Source organism: Manis pentadactyla, chromosome 8, assembly GCF_030020395.1.
Source record: "Manis pentadactyla isolate mManPen7 chromosome 8, mManPen7.hap1, whole genome shotgun sequence".
NCBI lineage: Eukaryota > Metazoa > Chordata > Mammalia > Pholidota > Manidae > Manis > Manis pentadactyla.
Window position 1 is genome coordinate 125917912 of NC_080026.1, and position 15969 is coordinate 125933880.

General features: G+C 34.5%; 1 protein-coding gene across 6 annotated transcripts in view; it reads left to right on the forward strand.

The window, feature by feature from the left end:
* Positions 1 to 15969, forward strand: part of ATRNL1 (attractin like 1) — a 750424-nt gene that overhangs the window by 146599 nt on the left and 587856 nt on the right. For all 6 annotated transcript variants that reach the window (XR_008999031.1, XM_036898417.2, XM_036898415.2 and 3 more), the window contains exons 11-13: positions 5471 to 5555; positions 6999 to 7207; positions 8190 to 8308. Coding sequence is in view for 5 of the 6 variants with exons in the window: in XM_036898417.2 (XP_036754312.2) it covers positions 5471 to 5555; positions 6999 to 7207; positions 8190 to 8308 (413 nt within the window). In the remaining variant the exon portion in view is untranslated. The remainder of the gene's footprint in view (positions 1 to 5470; positions 5556 to 6998; positions 7208 to 8189; positions 8309 to 15969) is intronic.

Genomic DNA, 15969 nt, shown 5'->3' on the forward strand with positions numbered 1-15969 from the left:
AGAATCTGACCAGCCTAAGAGAAAGCATGTGTAAAAACTGACATTTGGTCTCCAGTTAAAATGTTCCCACTTAATCAGAATCCCAACATTGCTGTTGTATATATGAAAATTGTTGAGAGTAAATCTTAAGTGTTCTTATCACAAAGATAAAAAAGCTTTTTCTATTTTGTGTCTATGTGAGATAATGGATGTTAACTAAATTTACAGTAAGCATTTCACAATATATTGCTAGTCAAATCATTGTCATACACTTACACAGTGTCCTTTATGATGTAAACTTATACAGCGTTGCATGTAAATTATACTCTATAAAACTGGGGAGAACAAGAGGAAGTTAAAGAGTGTCTTGCCCAAGCACAGAATTTCCAGTTTTGTTACACCTCTTTCTTAAATTTGAAAGGGCAGCTATTTATCATTTAGACATTTACAGAAAGCTGTTAAATTTGACCAAAGTATCAAGCAAGTAGGAAAAAATAAAAAATTAGAGGAAACTGAGATAATGTTGGGGAGTGGGGAGATTATAACCTCACTCTGGATGAACGGTGATGTTACATTCATGAAGCAAAATGAATTTAAAGATAGATGATTCAGAAAAAAAATAGGTCTTCAAAATTAAATTTAGGATAAATTAGTAGATGATTTGAAGATGATGTTGAGTATATTTCAAAAAATATTATGACCAAAGGACAGATAGAAAATAGGATAAAAGGAATTTAGATGATTTTTCCAGAAAATTTGATGTCTGGGTAATAGGAATTATAAAAATAAAGAACAGAAAATTTAGGTGAGGAGGAATTTATCAGATGAATAATGTAAGAACAATATCCAGGTTTGAAGTACAATTGTCAGAATAAAAGATCCCACTGAGCCCCAGAAAATGAATATAAGAGGCTCACAGCAAAACCCACTGTGAAAAGTGGAGATAGAAAGAAAACCCTAAGAACACATAGAGAAAAGAAGTGGTCCAAATAAGTCATGGGACTTAATGGCATAGGACCTTGCAAAGTACTACTAGAAGCCAGAAGACAGCGGGCTGTTATCATCAATATCTGACTTTGCTTTCCAAGTTAGAATTCTAAGCCCAATCAAATATCATGCAAGGATTATAGTGGAATCAAGTCACTTTTAGAAGCAAGGTTTCAAAATTTACTTCCAGTGTACACTTTCTCTGGGAGCTATACAATTATGTCTCTTACTGATATATGAGAGTAAGTAAATAAAAACAGACAAAGACTAAAATCCAAGAAATAGAGTAAATGATGGAGGGCAGAAGTGAAGGGAATTCTTAGGATGGTGCAGCAGGCCCAGAGAGCATCAAGTTCAGATTAGAAAAGAAGATGGAGTTTTAAGAAGGATGTCTTCAAGAAATAAATGAAACTGCCGGATAACTTGTTGTATTCATAAATATTGAGAAGAGATGTACAAAGCTGGTAAAGAATTGGGATGAATTAGCAGTAGATATATAGAAACCTAAGCAAAAATGATTTGCAGGGGAAAAATGTAATTATAGTATGCTACATGGTTTGTGAATAATAAGTACTGAATATTGGTCTAAACAAAATTATAAAAATGGAGGGAAAGTATGTATGTGTACTACATAAGAGTTAAATTTTCAAGGAAGTCAAAGATACCTAAAACAAAGTATGCCATTTGGAATAAGGAGATAACTACAAAGGCAGACTCTCTAGTTTTTTATTTAGAATTAAAAGTGCTTACCTCTGTGGTTCTGGAACAGGTATTGGGAAGATGGGGAATACGATACTTTTTTTTATGATAAGCCATCTGGGATTATTTGACTTTTAAACTTTGCACATATTTTCAGTTAAAAATGAGCAAACCACAACAGTACAAAAATTAAATGCACCAATTAGTGGATTAGGGATAGATGTCCAAAAAATGGTTCTGGGAAAATTGGTATATGGAAATACAGAATATGGGAAAAATTAAGCAGACCTCTGCAATAAATGCAAAAATAAGTCCCAAATGGATTGAAGATCAAAATAGTAAAAACCAACTGCACATTCTTTAGAACAGAATTTGAGATTATCTTTAAAATCTTGAGTTAAGAATAAAATGGGCAAATCATGAAGAAAATGATAAACTTAACATTTAATGGATGGCAGTTTAATGGCTAAATATGTTTTGATATAGTCATAAAATAGAAGGCTATAACATGGTTGCAATGAATGCACAGTACCATATATGTGCATAAATCAAAATGGGTTGTTGAATAAGCATTTCACCACAGAAGATATACCAATGGCTGATAAAGACATGAAAAGATGCTCAGCATCACTAATCATTAGGAAAATGCAAATGAAAACCACAATTAGATACCATTTCACATCTATTAGGATGGCTTTTATCAAGAAATAGGGAATAACAAGTGTCAGTAAGGATGTGGAGAAATTGGACCCCTTCTGTGCTGCTGGCTGGAATGTAAAGTGATGTAGTTGCTATGAAAAGAATATGGAGGCTCCTCAAAAAGTTAAACATAGATCCAGGAATTCCACTTCAGATATATGTACTCAGAAGAATTGAAATCAGGGACAGGAAAAGGCATTTGTACACCCATGTTCATAGCAGCATATGCACAGTAGCCAGAATTGGAAGCAACCCAAATGTCCATTGATGGATGAATGGATAAACAAAATATGGTATATACATTTAATGGAATATTATTCAAGCTTAAAAAGAAAGGAATTTCTGACATATGCTGCAACATGGATGAACCCTGAAGACATGCTAAGGGAAATAAGCCAATCACAAAAGGGCTAACACCATATGGTTCCATTCATATGAGGTACTTAGTCAAATTTATAGACAGAAAGTAGAATGGTGGTTGCTAGAGGCTGGAGAATTATTGTTTAATGGGTATAGAGTTTAAGTTTTGCAAGATGAAGAAAGCTCTAGAGATGGTTGGTGGTGATGTGCACAATGTGAATATACTTAACCACAAAATGTTTAAAATGATGAGAAAAAAAAAGCAAACTCAATAGATTGAAAAAAATAAGCAAATTGCAGAAGGATCTATCTTGTATGGTACCATTTATATTAGTATAAAGTTTTACAACAGATACTATCTATTTATGTATCATAAGTATAGAAACACTGAGAAGCAAACATAAAATAGTGGTGCATCCAAACAAAGAAGACACAGGAACTTAAACTGGGAGGGAGTACACAGAGAACCTCAGTCACACCTGTGTCTTTTCTTTTTTAAAAAATATCTTGAGTAAACATGGTAAAATCTGGGTTTGATAAATCTGGGGAGTGGTACATCTCTTTTTTTCCACAAAACGTAGTGGCTAATAGAGTTAGAAGAAATCTTCAAAAGGCCAAATTTTTGGTTAATGCGGGTCTATATTCTCTTAAATCTTTTTCCTAATCCACTTCTCAGATGGTTTTTCTGAGCATTTTCTGTGGTTCTCATTTTGAAGATGTCCTTCCCTCCCATTCTTTTGCCTGGTTTGTGTTGGAAGCTGGGCTAAATCACTCACTCAGGTGTGCTTATCTTGTTGGGTCACTTTCTTCTCTGGACCCCAGATATCCTAAAATGACCTTAAAGATGCTGCTTCTTTGGAGATTTTTATAATAGACTGGTTTCTGGAAGCCCTGCTCTTTCATCTGACTCTTTTCTGTTTCATTTCTTTGAAGCATGTTCAGATTTCTAACACTGTTGTTGGAATTATAGTAATCAACACACAGTTTATCAATCATTGGCTGTGTTGTGTGTGTGTGTGTGTGTTGGGTGGATTTACTGGATCTGTCTGCTCTCATCAGCTGTCTCTAACATTTCCATCTCTTTTTTAAAGCCTGTGCTCTTTACAGGTCCTCTTCTCTCCAAATGGGAATAAAATATCAGAATCCTTTATAATATCAAACATTCATAAACATAATTTATAGAAAAACAAAGGTAATCCAATGGGCCTTAAGTGAATTGCGTAACATCTCCTAGGTCTAGTTTTTCTTTTCCAACATACAGTAATACCTGCTGAATAACTTCACTGGATTCTTATAAGATCATGTTAAGTTATGTAGATGAAAGCATTTTAGAAGTTTTATAGCATGACACACATATAATGTACATTTCTTAATGAACTCTAAGATGTAAAATTGGCAGACTCAATCCTATGCATAGGCCTCTGTAGTAGTATTTACTAAAATATGATATTCGGAGCTTTGGCTCCTGGGAATGTTAATAGGTATTATGCGAAAAGTGCTTCTATGAATAAAACTTTGGGACAACACTAGATTAAATAAAGTTAGGCTGCTGTACCCTTGTACTTTCTTTTTTGAGAGTATTTAATAGACAAGTGTACTTTATGGACAAAGGAGAGAAATTATATACACTAAGGAATACCTTTTGCTGGGGGGGACTTTTGTTCTTGGGAATACACTTGGGAAATATAACCCAAGATGTATTTTATTGCTCTTAGTCTTAAATTTCATTTTCAAAACTATGATTTTGTTTTTTATAATTCCTTTGATCTTTATTAGTCATATTAAATTATAACTAAACTGATTATTTTCTTAATGGTGTTATAGACATTACTGAACTAGGAAAACAAGTAATTCATTAGCACTTAAACTTTTACAACTAACTATAGCTTAAGTTTTTTTCTTGTTCCAAAAGGGCTTCTAAGCTACCTAAAAATAGAATATATTTATTCTTAAAGCTTGTTAGGCCAATGTGCTTTAATAAAATACCAAGGCCTGCCTTTAGATATGGCAGGTCTAAGAAGATGAAATCTCAAATACTGTCCTGAGAATGTCTCTAGTCACTGAATACTGAAACGTTTGACATTTCAAAAATCTGTGTTAGTATATGTGTCAATTTGAGGTTACAGTGAAATGATATACAAATTTCTACAACATTTTTATTTCCATAGTCTTTATAAAGCTCATAAATTATTTAGGTTTCTCATTTTTTTCCTAATTTTTGTGACGTCATTCCCCTTTTTACGTAAAATGAAAACTATTCCTTTGAAATATCAAATCATTAAAATTATTGAAATATTTTATTAGATGATTCTGTTTTTAGGCATTGCTTCACTGAACTTTCTATATTCCATTTAATTTTGTATGCAGGTACCTAAAATTTGATTTAATGATTTAACTTTCTGATAGGTTCGCTCAGTATTGACATTCACTTATGTTACACCATTAACAATGGTTTATTTAATAAGGACATGTCATTTACTTCTGGTATAAAGTACATCTAATTTGTTTCATTTCCTTTTTTCTCATACACTTAAATTTATTTGTGGGAATTTTAGGCAGACATTTTTTTAATTTAAAGAATAATACTAGTTGAGTGACAATCCTAACTTTTAGGATATGGAAAATTAATGAAAGGCATCTTAATTTTAAGTATTGTATCTTTAATTTGACCAACAATTGTTTTAAAGTAACTGTCTTAATTTATTCTTTTATTTCATTTTTTGTTTTGCTATTTTCTTTTTTCTAGCTTGTGATGAATGGAAGATATTACCAAAACCAAATCTTCATAGAGATGTCAACAGATTTGGACACTCTGCAGTTGTCATTAATGGGTATGAAAAATGTATTTATCAGTCATTCTATCCACATACTCTGTTATTTTTTAAAAAGTTACCGTTTGTACTTAATAGATTTGGCTTTATGTATCCCTGCTCTACTGCAGAATACATTTTGGTTCATTAACTAGTAGTCATTCTTTTTTATTCGAATACATTTAAGGGAGTAGTTAAGGGGAGGTGCTGAGACAAAACTTCAGATGCTTTATAAAATACATCCTGCTTTCTTTCCTTTTTCCAGAGATCAGGTAATAAATAACTTCCTTAAAAAAGATCAAACAAATGATAGATAGCCCAATATTTGTATCAGGGAGAGCAAGGAAAATGAGTAGAATTAGATTCTCGTTTTAGTTCTGTCATTAACTGCATGGTTTTTGAGAAGCCTCTTAACTTGCCTGGACTTTAATATCCTCTGTTCTTGGGAATTTGGACTGGATTATCAAGTTACCTTCCTTCTTTAAGTTAGTATGATTTTTTTTCTATTTCCATAGCAAAAAAATATGGTGATGGGGACTCAAGGGGCAGTAAACAACATATCAGCTCATTCATTAGCTTAAAATTTGTAATTTATAATAACATTTTTATAAGTTCACTTTATTACCACCTTATTCTAATTATGTAAGATTTCTCCAGTATACTAGAAGCAGGTAATTTAACCACAATGACACTGTTAGTAATAAATAAATACTAGTTCAGAATGTAAGCTTACTAATAAATAAAGTAATAATAAAATAAATAAAATTCAGAATGTAAACTTAAAACTACTAGGCTTGTCTGTTGAAAACTGAGTTTGGTTGATTTTTATTTTACTTTTTTATAATATTAAAAGATATTATTGAAGCATTTTCTGATCTTTTCCATTTATTATATTGATAATACTTTTAGAATAAAACAACGCTATTTTGAGGGCAAGTCAAATTTCTTTGGCACTGGTAATATTAATGAATTCAGTAATCGGGTTTGCCTTTCCAAATTAAAATTTTGAAAATTTTTTTGATTAAATTTTACTCTTGGTCTTTATTTTTTAAGAGGATAGTAAGACACTATAAGAACTCTAATATCTAAATTCTATATCTATATTCAACAATTATGATTCTAGATAATAATTCTAAAGTATGTCTTATTAACCAGGTTTAGCTATTATTTATCTCTAAAAATGGCATTTCCTACCATGCTAAAATAACATAAAATGTGTATTATATTTATTTTTAAAAATAATACTCAATACTTTTGTAGCATCTATGTTGACAGATCGTGACTACACTAGTTGGAGTGAGCATTTAATAATGTATATAACTGTTGAATTGCCATGTTGTATACCTGAAACCGATATAATATTGTATATCAACTAGATGTCAATAAAAACCCAAAAAGACTAATACATTCGACAGAGGCTTTCTTAATATTGTTTCATTAAGATTCTTGTTTTGTTCTTAATAGGTCTATGTATATTTTTGGAGGATTTTCTAGTGTACTCCTTAATGATATCCTTGTCTACAAGCCTCCAAACTGCAAGGCTTTCAGAGATGAAGAACTTTGTAAAAATGCTGGTCCAGGAATAAAATGTATTTGGAGTAAAAATCACTGTGAATCTTGGGAATCTGGGAATAATAATAATATTCTTAGAGCAAAATGCCCTCCTAAAACAGGTAAAGTTTTCTTTTGTTCCCCCTTCTAGGTTAGAAGTAGAAATGCATTTCGCTTTTAACACTTAGCTTAGTAGTTTTCAGAAATTAAAACCTCATAATCCTCTAATTAGGAATTTTAATGTTTGAATTCAGTGGTTAATGATTTGATATCTCTATTACCTATTTTTAGTATTCTCTCTTCAATTCTGTATGTAATGATGTATGTACCATGGTCATTTTATATAAATGTATATTATTTATTTTCCTGTATGACTAAAACATGCTTTAAAATACATCTTTCTATGAAATACTGAGTGCATCCAAGAAATAAATTAATTTATTCTGCATTTAGAAATTTTTTCTTCCTGAATTATTGCTAAGTCAGACCATAAAGTTAAAAATTTTCTAGAATCTTGATGACTAGTGTTCTACTTTAATATCTTTAAAAATATTGAATAAATAAATCAAACTTACAAAAAACTGGTAGTAAATGTTTATGAATGAATGGCTTGGATAAAAATTTTTCAACTCTTTAAATGGGTGGGGATTTCATAGATTGTTTATGCTACAATTAAATGTATTTTCAAGTTTTGCTTATCTACGATAATTCAGATGTCTCTAAATATCTTCATGAAGAATGGTAACAATGAGTATTTGTTAAAATGTTTTTCTTTAGATGTATAGTAATACATTTTGTTCAGTAAAATACCTATAAGCCTTTTGCCCCCTCCATAATATGTGAATTTTAAATGGTTGTAGGGTCCTGGTAGATTGAATAATTTAGATAAGGGTAGGAGGTATTTAAAACCCTATAAACAGAACTAAACTACAATGTTGCCTTCATAATTTAAGAAGTTATTTTGATATTGATGGTCGTATTTACAGTTTAAAAAATGTCATAGTGATTCTTGAACCAATGTTAAAAATAAACCAATGTGTGAATTAAGAACCGTAACAGTTTCTTTTTCATCCTCATGGGTCCCGTCTCCCCTTTGCCTTACAGCCGCCTCTGATGACAGATGCCACAGGTATGCAGATTGTGCCAGCTGCACGGCCAACACGAACGGGTGCCAGTGGTGTGATGACAAGAAATGCATCTCAGCAAACAGTAACTGTAGTACGGTTAGTACTTAGGGTGACGCAGCTGACATTGCTGCTTTATGATCATTAACTTCCTGATTAATAGCACTGTGCAAAGTACCACTTTGCACATCGAAACATTCGAAAAATATGTAGGTATGTTGTAAATTCGGTTTACAGTTCCTTGCTCAAATTTGTCAGTCTAGGTTCTGTTTTGAATTCAGTAACTTTTACTTCTTTTCGTGGAAGAGATTGGGAAAATTCTTTCAAAAAAACTGATTTTTTAAAAAGACTGTAACTGTAAACATTGTTTTCTGTGTTGATGAAAATAAAATTGTATAGGTAATTTCCATGGAATTCTTACCAGACATGCATTAATAGTGGTGTTCTCTATAGTGTTTTGTTTACATACTTTGTATGTAAATTTCACCTGAGGTCTTGACAGTGGAAATTGGCCTTTCATTTGTCTTTAGATCCATGATTCTTAACCAGAGACAGTTTTCTGCACCATAGGACATTTGGTCATGTGTAGATATTTCTGGTTGTCACAACTGTGGGGTTGCAACTGGCATCGAGTAGATAGACGCCAGGGATGTTGCTAAATATTGAACAGTGCATGAACCACTCTCCCACAAAAAGTAATTATCTGGCTCAAAGTGTCAATAGTGATGAGGTTGAGAAACCCTACTTTAGGTAGACTATTGAAAACAATTATAAAATTAATATATTTTTTTCACTTAGGTGAAAATGGAATAAGGGGAACAAAAATTAACCTCTTAGTAGTATCAAAATAGCTTGTTTTTTAAAAGATGTCAACAAACTGAAAGAGAAAATTTTGAAAGAATTGAAAAGTGTATTCAGTAGAATTAAAGATTCTTTTATTGGCCTATAGTTTAAATAACTAAATAATGTGCATACAGATTTTCAGTGAAATATAATATACATTATTTTTTTTTTTCTGAATTTTTATTAATCAACAAAAGTATCTACTTGGTTTTCAAGAGACCAGGCAAAGGTAAAAGGTAAAGAAAAGGGAATTTGCAAACTCAATAAAATATTTTTATTCTACCTAAAACTTTTCCTTAGTAACCAATCATATTTCAAAATATTTAAGTTTTATAATTCTATTTTAAAATAATATTCACAACTTAAAATGGAGGAAGAATTTCAGTATTCACTCATCAAATTGAATACTTTGCTTTATACATATTGTTTTTTTGAGTTGGTTGAAACATTTTATTTTATTTTAGTGTTTAAATGATCCTTTTTTTAAAAATTAAAATATCATTAATATACAATCTTATGTTGGTTTCAAATGTACAACACAGTGGTTCAAAAGTTACCCATATTATTAAATCCTCACGCCCTCTAGTGCGGTCACTATCTGCCAACATAGTCAGGTGTTATGGAATCATTAATTGTATTATCTATGCTGACAACCAAACCTGTGATCAACTTATATTGTGACTCTGAATTATTGTGCCCCTTAACCCCATTCCCCTCTGCCCCTTTGTGACCATTAGTCTCTTCTCTTATGTCTGTGAGTCTACTGCTGTTTTGTTCCTTCTGTTTTGCTTTGTTCTTATACTCCACAAATAAGTGAAATCACTTTTTATTTGTCTTTTTCTGCCAGGCTTATTTGACTGAGCATAATACCCTCTAGATCCATCCATGTTGTTGCAAATGGCAGGATTTCTCTTCTTTTTATGGCTGAATAATATTCCATTGTGTATATGTACCACCTCTTCTTTATCCCTTCATCTGTTGATGGACACTTAGGTTGCTTCCATATCTTGGCTATTGCAAATAATGCTGCAGTAAACATAGAGATGCGTATGTCTTTTCATGTGAATCAGGGATCTTGTTTTCTTTTGGTATTATTAATGTATAATTACATGAGCAACATTATGGTTACTAGACTTCCCCTATTATCAAGTCCCCACCACATACCCCATTACAGTCATTGTCCATCAGTGTAGTAAGATGCTATAGAATCACTACTTGTCTTCTCTGTGCTATACTGCCTTCCCCTTGCTCCCCCTGTACATTATGTGTGCTAATTGTAATGCCCCTTTCCCCACTTATCACTCCCTTCCCCAGTCCCTTTCCCTTTGGTAACTGTTAATCCATTCTTGGGTTCTGTGAGTCTGCGGCTATTTTGTTCCTTCAGTTTTTACTTCGTTCTTATACTCCATAGATGAGTGAAATCATTTGATACTTGTCTTTCTCTGCCTGGCTTATTTCACTGAGCATAATACCCTCTAGCTCCATCCATGTTGTTGCTAATGGTAGGATTTGTTTTCTTCTTATGGCTGAATAATATTCCACCATGTATATGTACCACATCTTCTTTATCCCTTCATCTACTGATGGACCGTTAGGTTGCTTCCATTTCTTGGCTATTGTAAATAGTGCTGCGATAAACATAGGGGTGCATATATCTTTTTCAAACTGGGATCCTGCATTCTTAGGGTAAATTCCTAGGAGTGGAATTCCTGGGTAAAATGGTATTTCTATTTTTAGTTTTTTGAGGAACCTCCATACTGCTTTCCACAATGGTTGAACTAATTTATATTCCCACCAGCAGTGTGTGAGGTGCTTTCTCCACTTCTTCGCCAATATTTGTTGTTGTTTGTCTTTGGGCTGGTGGCCATCCTAACTGGTGTGAGGTGATATTTCATTGTGGTTTTAATTTGTATTTCTCTGATGATTAGCTATGTGGAGATGTGGAGCATCTTTTCATGTGCCTGTTGGCCATTTGAATTTCTTCTTTGAAGAAGTATCTGTTCATATCCTCTGCCCATTTTTTAATAGGGTATGTGCTTTTTGAGTGTTAAGGCATGTGAGTTCTTTATATAGATGTCAACCCCTTATCAGATATGTCATTTATTAATATAGTCTCCTGTACTGTAGGATGCCTTTTTGTTCTACAGATGATGTTCTTTGCTGTACAGAAGCTTTTTAGTTTGATGTAGTCCCGCTTGTTCATTTTTGATTTTGTTTATATTGAACAAGGAGAAGTGTTCAGGAAAAAGTTGCTCATGTTTATATGTGTTCTTCTGTGAGTTTTATAGAGTTACATCCAGGTCTTTGATCCATTTTGAGTTACTTTTGTGTATGGGGTTAGACAATAATCCAGTTTCATTCTCTTACATGTAGCTGTCAAGTATTGCCAACAACAGTTGTTGAAGAGGCTGTCTTTTCCTCATTGTATATTCATGGCTCCTTTATCGTATGTTAATTGACCATATATGTGTTGGTTTATATCTGAACTCTGTATTCTATTCTATTGATCTATGGATCTGTTCTTGTGCCAGTACCAAACTGTTTTGATTACTGTGGCTTTGTTGTAGAACTTGGAGTCAGGGATCATAATCCCCCAAGCTTTGTTCCTTTTTCTCAGGATTACTTTTGCTTTTTGGGGTTTTCTGTGTTTTCATATGAATTTTAGAACTATTTTTTTCTAGTTCATTGAAAAACACTGTTGATATTTTGATAGGTATTGCACTGAACCTAAAGATTGCTTTAGGCAGGATGGCCATTTTGAAAATATTACTTCTTCCTATCCATGAGCATGGAATGTATTTCCATTTAATGGTGTTTTTTTTTTTTTCTTAATTTCTCTCATGAGTGTCATAGTTTTCAGAGTAAAGGTCTTTAACCTCTTTGGGTAAGTTTATTTCTAGGTATTTTATTCTTTTTGATGCACTTGTAGATTGAGTCATTTTCCTAATTTCTCTTTCTGCTAATTTGTTGTTAGTACATAGGAATGCAATTAATTTCTGTGTATTAATTTTATACACTGCAACTTTGCTGAATTCAGTTATTAGTTCTGATAGTTTTTTCATGGAGTCTTTAGGGTTTTTTATGTATAATATAATGTCATCTGCAAAATGTGACAGTTGAACTTCTTCCTTACCAATTTGTATGCCTTTTATCTCTGTGTTATGTGATTGCCATGGCTAGGACCTCCAGTACTCTGTTGAATAAAAGTGTTGTGAGTGGGTATCCTTGTATTGTTCCTGATCTTAGAGGAAAAGCTTTCAGCTTTTTGCTGTCGAGTTTGCTGTTGGCTGTGGGTTTTTTGTATACAGCCTTTATTATATTGAGGTACTTGCCCTCTTTACCCATTTTGTTGAGAGTTTTTCTCATGAATGGATGTTGAATTTTGTCAAATGTTTTTTAAGTGTCTATGGAGATGATCATGTGATTTTTGTTGATGTGATGTATGATATTGATAGATTTATAAATATTGTACCATCCTTGCATCCCTGGAATAAATCCCACTTGGTAATGATGGATGGGCCTTTTGATGTATTTTTTAATTCGGCTTGCTAATATTTTGTTGAGTATTTTGCGTCTATGTTCATCAAGGATATTGTCTATGGTTTTCTTTTTTTCCAGTATGTTTGTCTGGTTTTGGGATTAGAGTGATGCTGGCCTCATAGAATGAATTTGGAAGTATTCCCTCCTCTTCTACTTTTTGGAAAACTTTAAGAAGGATGGTTATTAACTCTTCTTTAAATGTTTGATAAAATTCAGTGGTGAAGCCATCTGGTTCAGTGATTTTGTTCTTAGGTAGTTTTTTGATTAGCAATTCAATTTCATTGCTGATAATTGGTCTGTTTAGATTTTCTGTTTCTTCCTGGGTCACTCTTGGAAGGTTTTATTTTTCTGCAAAATTATCCATTTCTTCTAGGTTGTCCATTTTATTTGCATATAATTTTTCATGGTATTCTCTAATAATTCTTTGTATTTCTGTGGTGTCCATTGTGATTATTCCCTCTTCATTTCTGATTTTGTTTGTATGTGTACTCTCTTATTTTCTTGGTAAGTTTGGATAGGGGTTTATCTATTTTGTTAATTTTCTCAAAGAACCAGCTTTTGGTTTCATTGATTCTTTTCTATTGTTTTATTATTCTCTGTTTTATTTATTTCTGCTTTGATCTTTGTTATGTTCCTCCTTCTACAAAGTTTGGGTTTCATTTGTTCTTCTTTCTCTAGTTTCTTTGTGCATTTTGACTGTATATTTGGCATTGTTCATGTTACTTGAGGTAGGCCTGTATTGTTTTGTACTTGCCTTTTAGTACCACTTTTGTGGCATCCCACAAATTTTGGACTGTTGAATTTTTGTCTTCATTTGTCTCCATTTATTCCTTGATTTCTATTTTAATTTTTGCATTGATCCATTGGTTATTTTGAAGCATGTTATTTAGCCTCCATATGTTTGTAGGCATTTTTGTTTTCTTTGTATAATTTATTTCTTGTTTCCTTCCTTCCTTCCTTACTCCATCCTTATCTCCCTCCCTCCCAGTTCCAGGTGGGCCCCTTCCTTCCTTCCTTTCTTGGCTTTAGTGTTGTGGTTACTAAAGGTTCAAGGGTAGCTTCTTTATTATGTATCTGTCTATCTTAAATTGCTGATTACTCTATTTCAGACATAATCTAGAGGTACTTTTTTTTTTTCCCTTCTTCTTTTTCTCCTCCACACTTTATATTTTAGGTGTCATATTCTGGACTTTTTGTGTATTCCTTGACTGCTTTTTGAGTAGTTGATTTAATTTCATACTTGGTTTGGAATTAATTTGTCTACTACCTTTACTGTGATTTTTTTTTCACTGGTGAAAGCTATTTAGCCTTAGGAACATTTCCATCTGCAGAAGTCCCTTTAACATTCTGTAGGGCTGGCTTAGTAGTGGTGAATTCCATCAACTTTCTTTGTCTGAAAATTGGTTAATCTCTGCTTAAAATTTAAATGATAATCTTGCCTGGTAGAGTATTCTTGATTGGAGGTACTTCTATTTCAGCCCATTAAGTATATCATGCCACTCCCTTCTAGCTTGTAAAGTTCCTACTGAGAAGTCTGGTGATAGCCTGGTGGGGTTTCCTTTTATAAGTAATCTTTTTTCTCTCTCTCACTGCTTTCAATACTCTCTCCTTGTCCTTGATATTTGCCATTTCAATTATTATATGTCTTGATGTTATCTTCCTGGGTTCCTTTTGTTAGGGGCTCTCTGAATTTCTGTGACCTGAGTGTCTATTTTCTTCCCCAGCTTGGAGAAGTTTTCAACAATTAGTTCCTCAAAGAGACTTTCTAATCCCTTTTTTGTCTTCTTCTCCTTCTGGTACCCCTGTTATTCAAGTATTGTTGTGTTTGGATTGGTCACACAGCTCTTTTATTATCCTTTCATTCCTAGAGATCCTTTTTTCTCTGTTGCTTTTCAGCTTCATTGTTTTCTTGTCCCCTAATTTCCATATCATTTGCAACTTCTTCAACCTGTGAAAGTATGCTGTTAAATTCATCCATTGTATGTTTCATGTCAGATATTGTGTTCTTCAGCTCTTAGTGGTTGTTTTTCAGGTCTTCTATCTTTTTGTTGAGAACCTTACAGCAATCTTAAATATTTTTCTGTAGATCCATGAGCATGTTTATGACTTTTACTTTGAAGTCATTATCAAGAAGATTGGTGATTTCAGTTTCAATCAGCCCTCTTTCTGGTGTTTTGTCTTGTAGATTTATTTGGAACATATTCCTCTGCCTCCTCATTTTGCCAGTTTCTATGTTTCTTCCTATGGTGTAATAACTTTATGAAGGAGCACCTTCTAGTGCCCAGAAACTCCAGACACTTTATTTTCCAGTGCTGGAGCCCCAGCTGTTGCCATGCAGCAGCAGGAATGCATTTCTGTCTGGCTTGTAGTGGTCTGATTCCAGGTGGCAGTTTGCTTTGGCTGTGGTTTTGTGATCAGTGCAGAAGTCTCTGCTGGTGTTGCTGTGGGCAGGGCCACCCTCTGCTGGCCTTCAGCATTGGCGGGGGCTGCTGTGTTCACTGGGTTGGCAGGCTGGTGTGTATATATGCCCAGGCCTGTTGCTTGGGATCCAGTGCCCCTGGGGAGGAAGGAGCTCCTGGACTGGCTTCCCCTGGCACTTCCTTGGTGGGACCTAAAGAGAGGTGAGAGGGTCTCCCTCTGCCTGTCCAGCAGCAAAGTCTGACATTACTGCCAGGCCAAGTGGGGCATCAGCTGCTGGCACCTGTAGGGAGAACTTGGGGTTGGCTGCTGGAGTTGCTGTGGGCGGGGCCACCCTCCACCTGGCTTGCAGCAGTGGCCAGGCTGCAGAAGGGCAGGACCTGGTGCCTGCTGGGAGGAAGGAGCTCCCAGGACTGGCCCCTGTAGTGACTTCCCTTGTTGGGTCATAATGGGGCCAAGAAAGCTGAGAGAGTCTCCCTCTGCCTACCTGGCAGAAAGTCTGACATCACTGCCAGGCCAAGTGGGCCATGCACAGGCTGTGCACGCAGGGAGGAGTTTCGGGGCTATGTTACCAGTGAGGAGGATGGAGCACCTGGAGCTTCTGAGAGTTTCCAACCTGCAGGGCTGAGGGCGGGTGGGGAAGGTATTGTCTACCTGCCCTTTCTCCTCAGCAGTGAGCTCCATCTATCCTGGCCCCTCTGGGGCCCTTCCCGCTGATGGGAAGTCTTTCAAATTGACTGCTTTGCTTTTGTCTTGGTGGGGCCAGTAGAGCATCCCTGTTCTCCACAAGCGGCTGCATCTCAGCTTCCCTGAGTGTCCCACCTGTCTTTGTTGTCCAGCCCCACTAATCACAAGAGCACCATGTAATGTGGACTCATGCCTGGAGCAGATCTCCAGGGCCAGGTGTTCAGCTCTCCTGAGCTCTTACCTCCCCCCTCCCCGCTCTGTTCCTCTTCCTC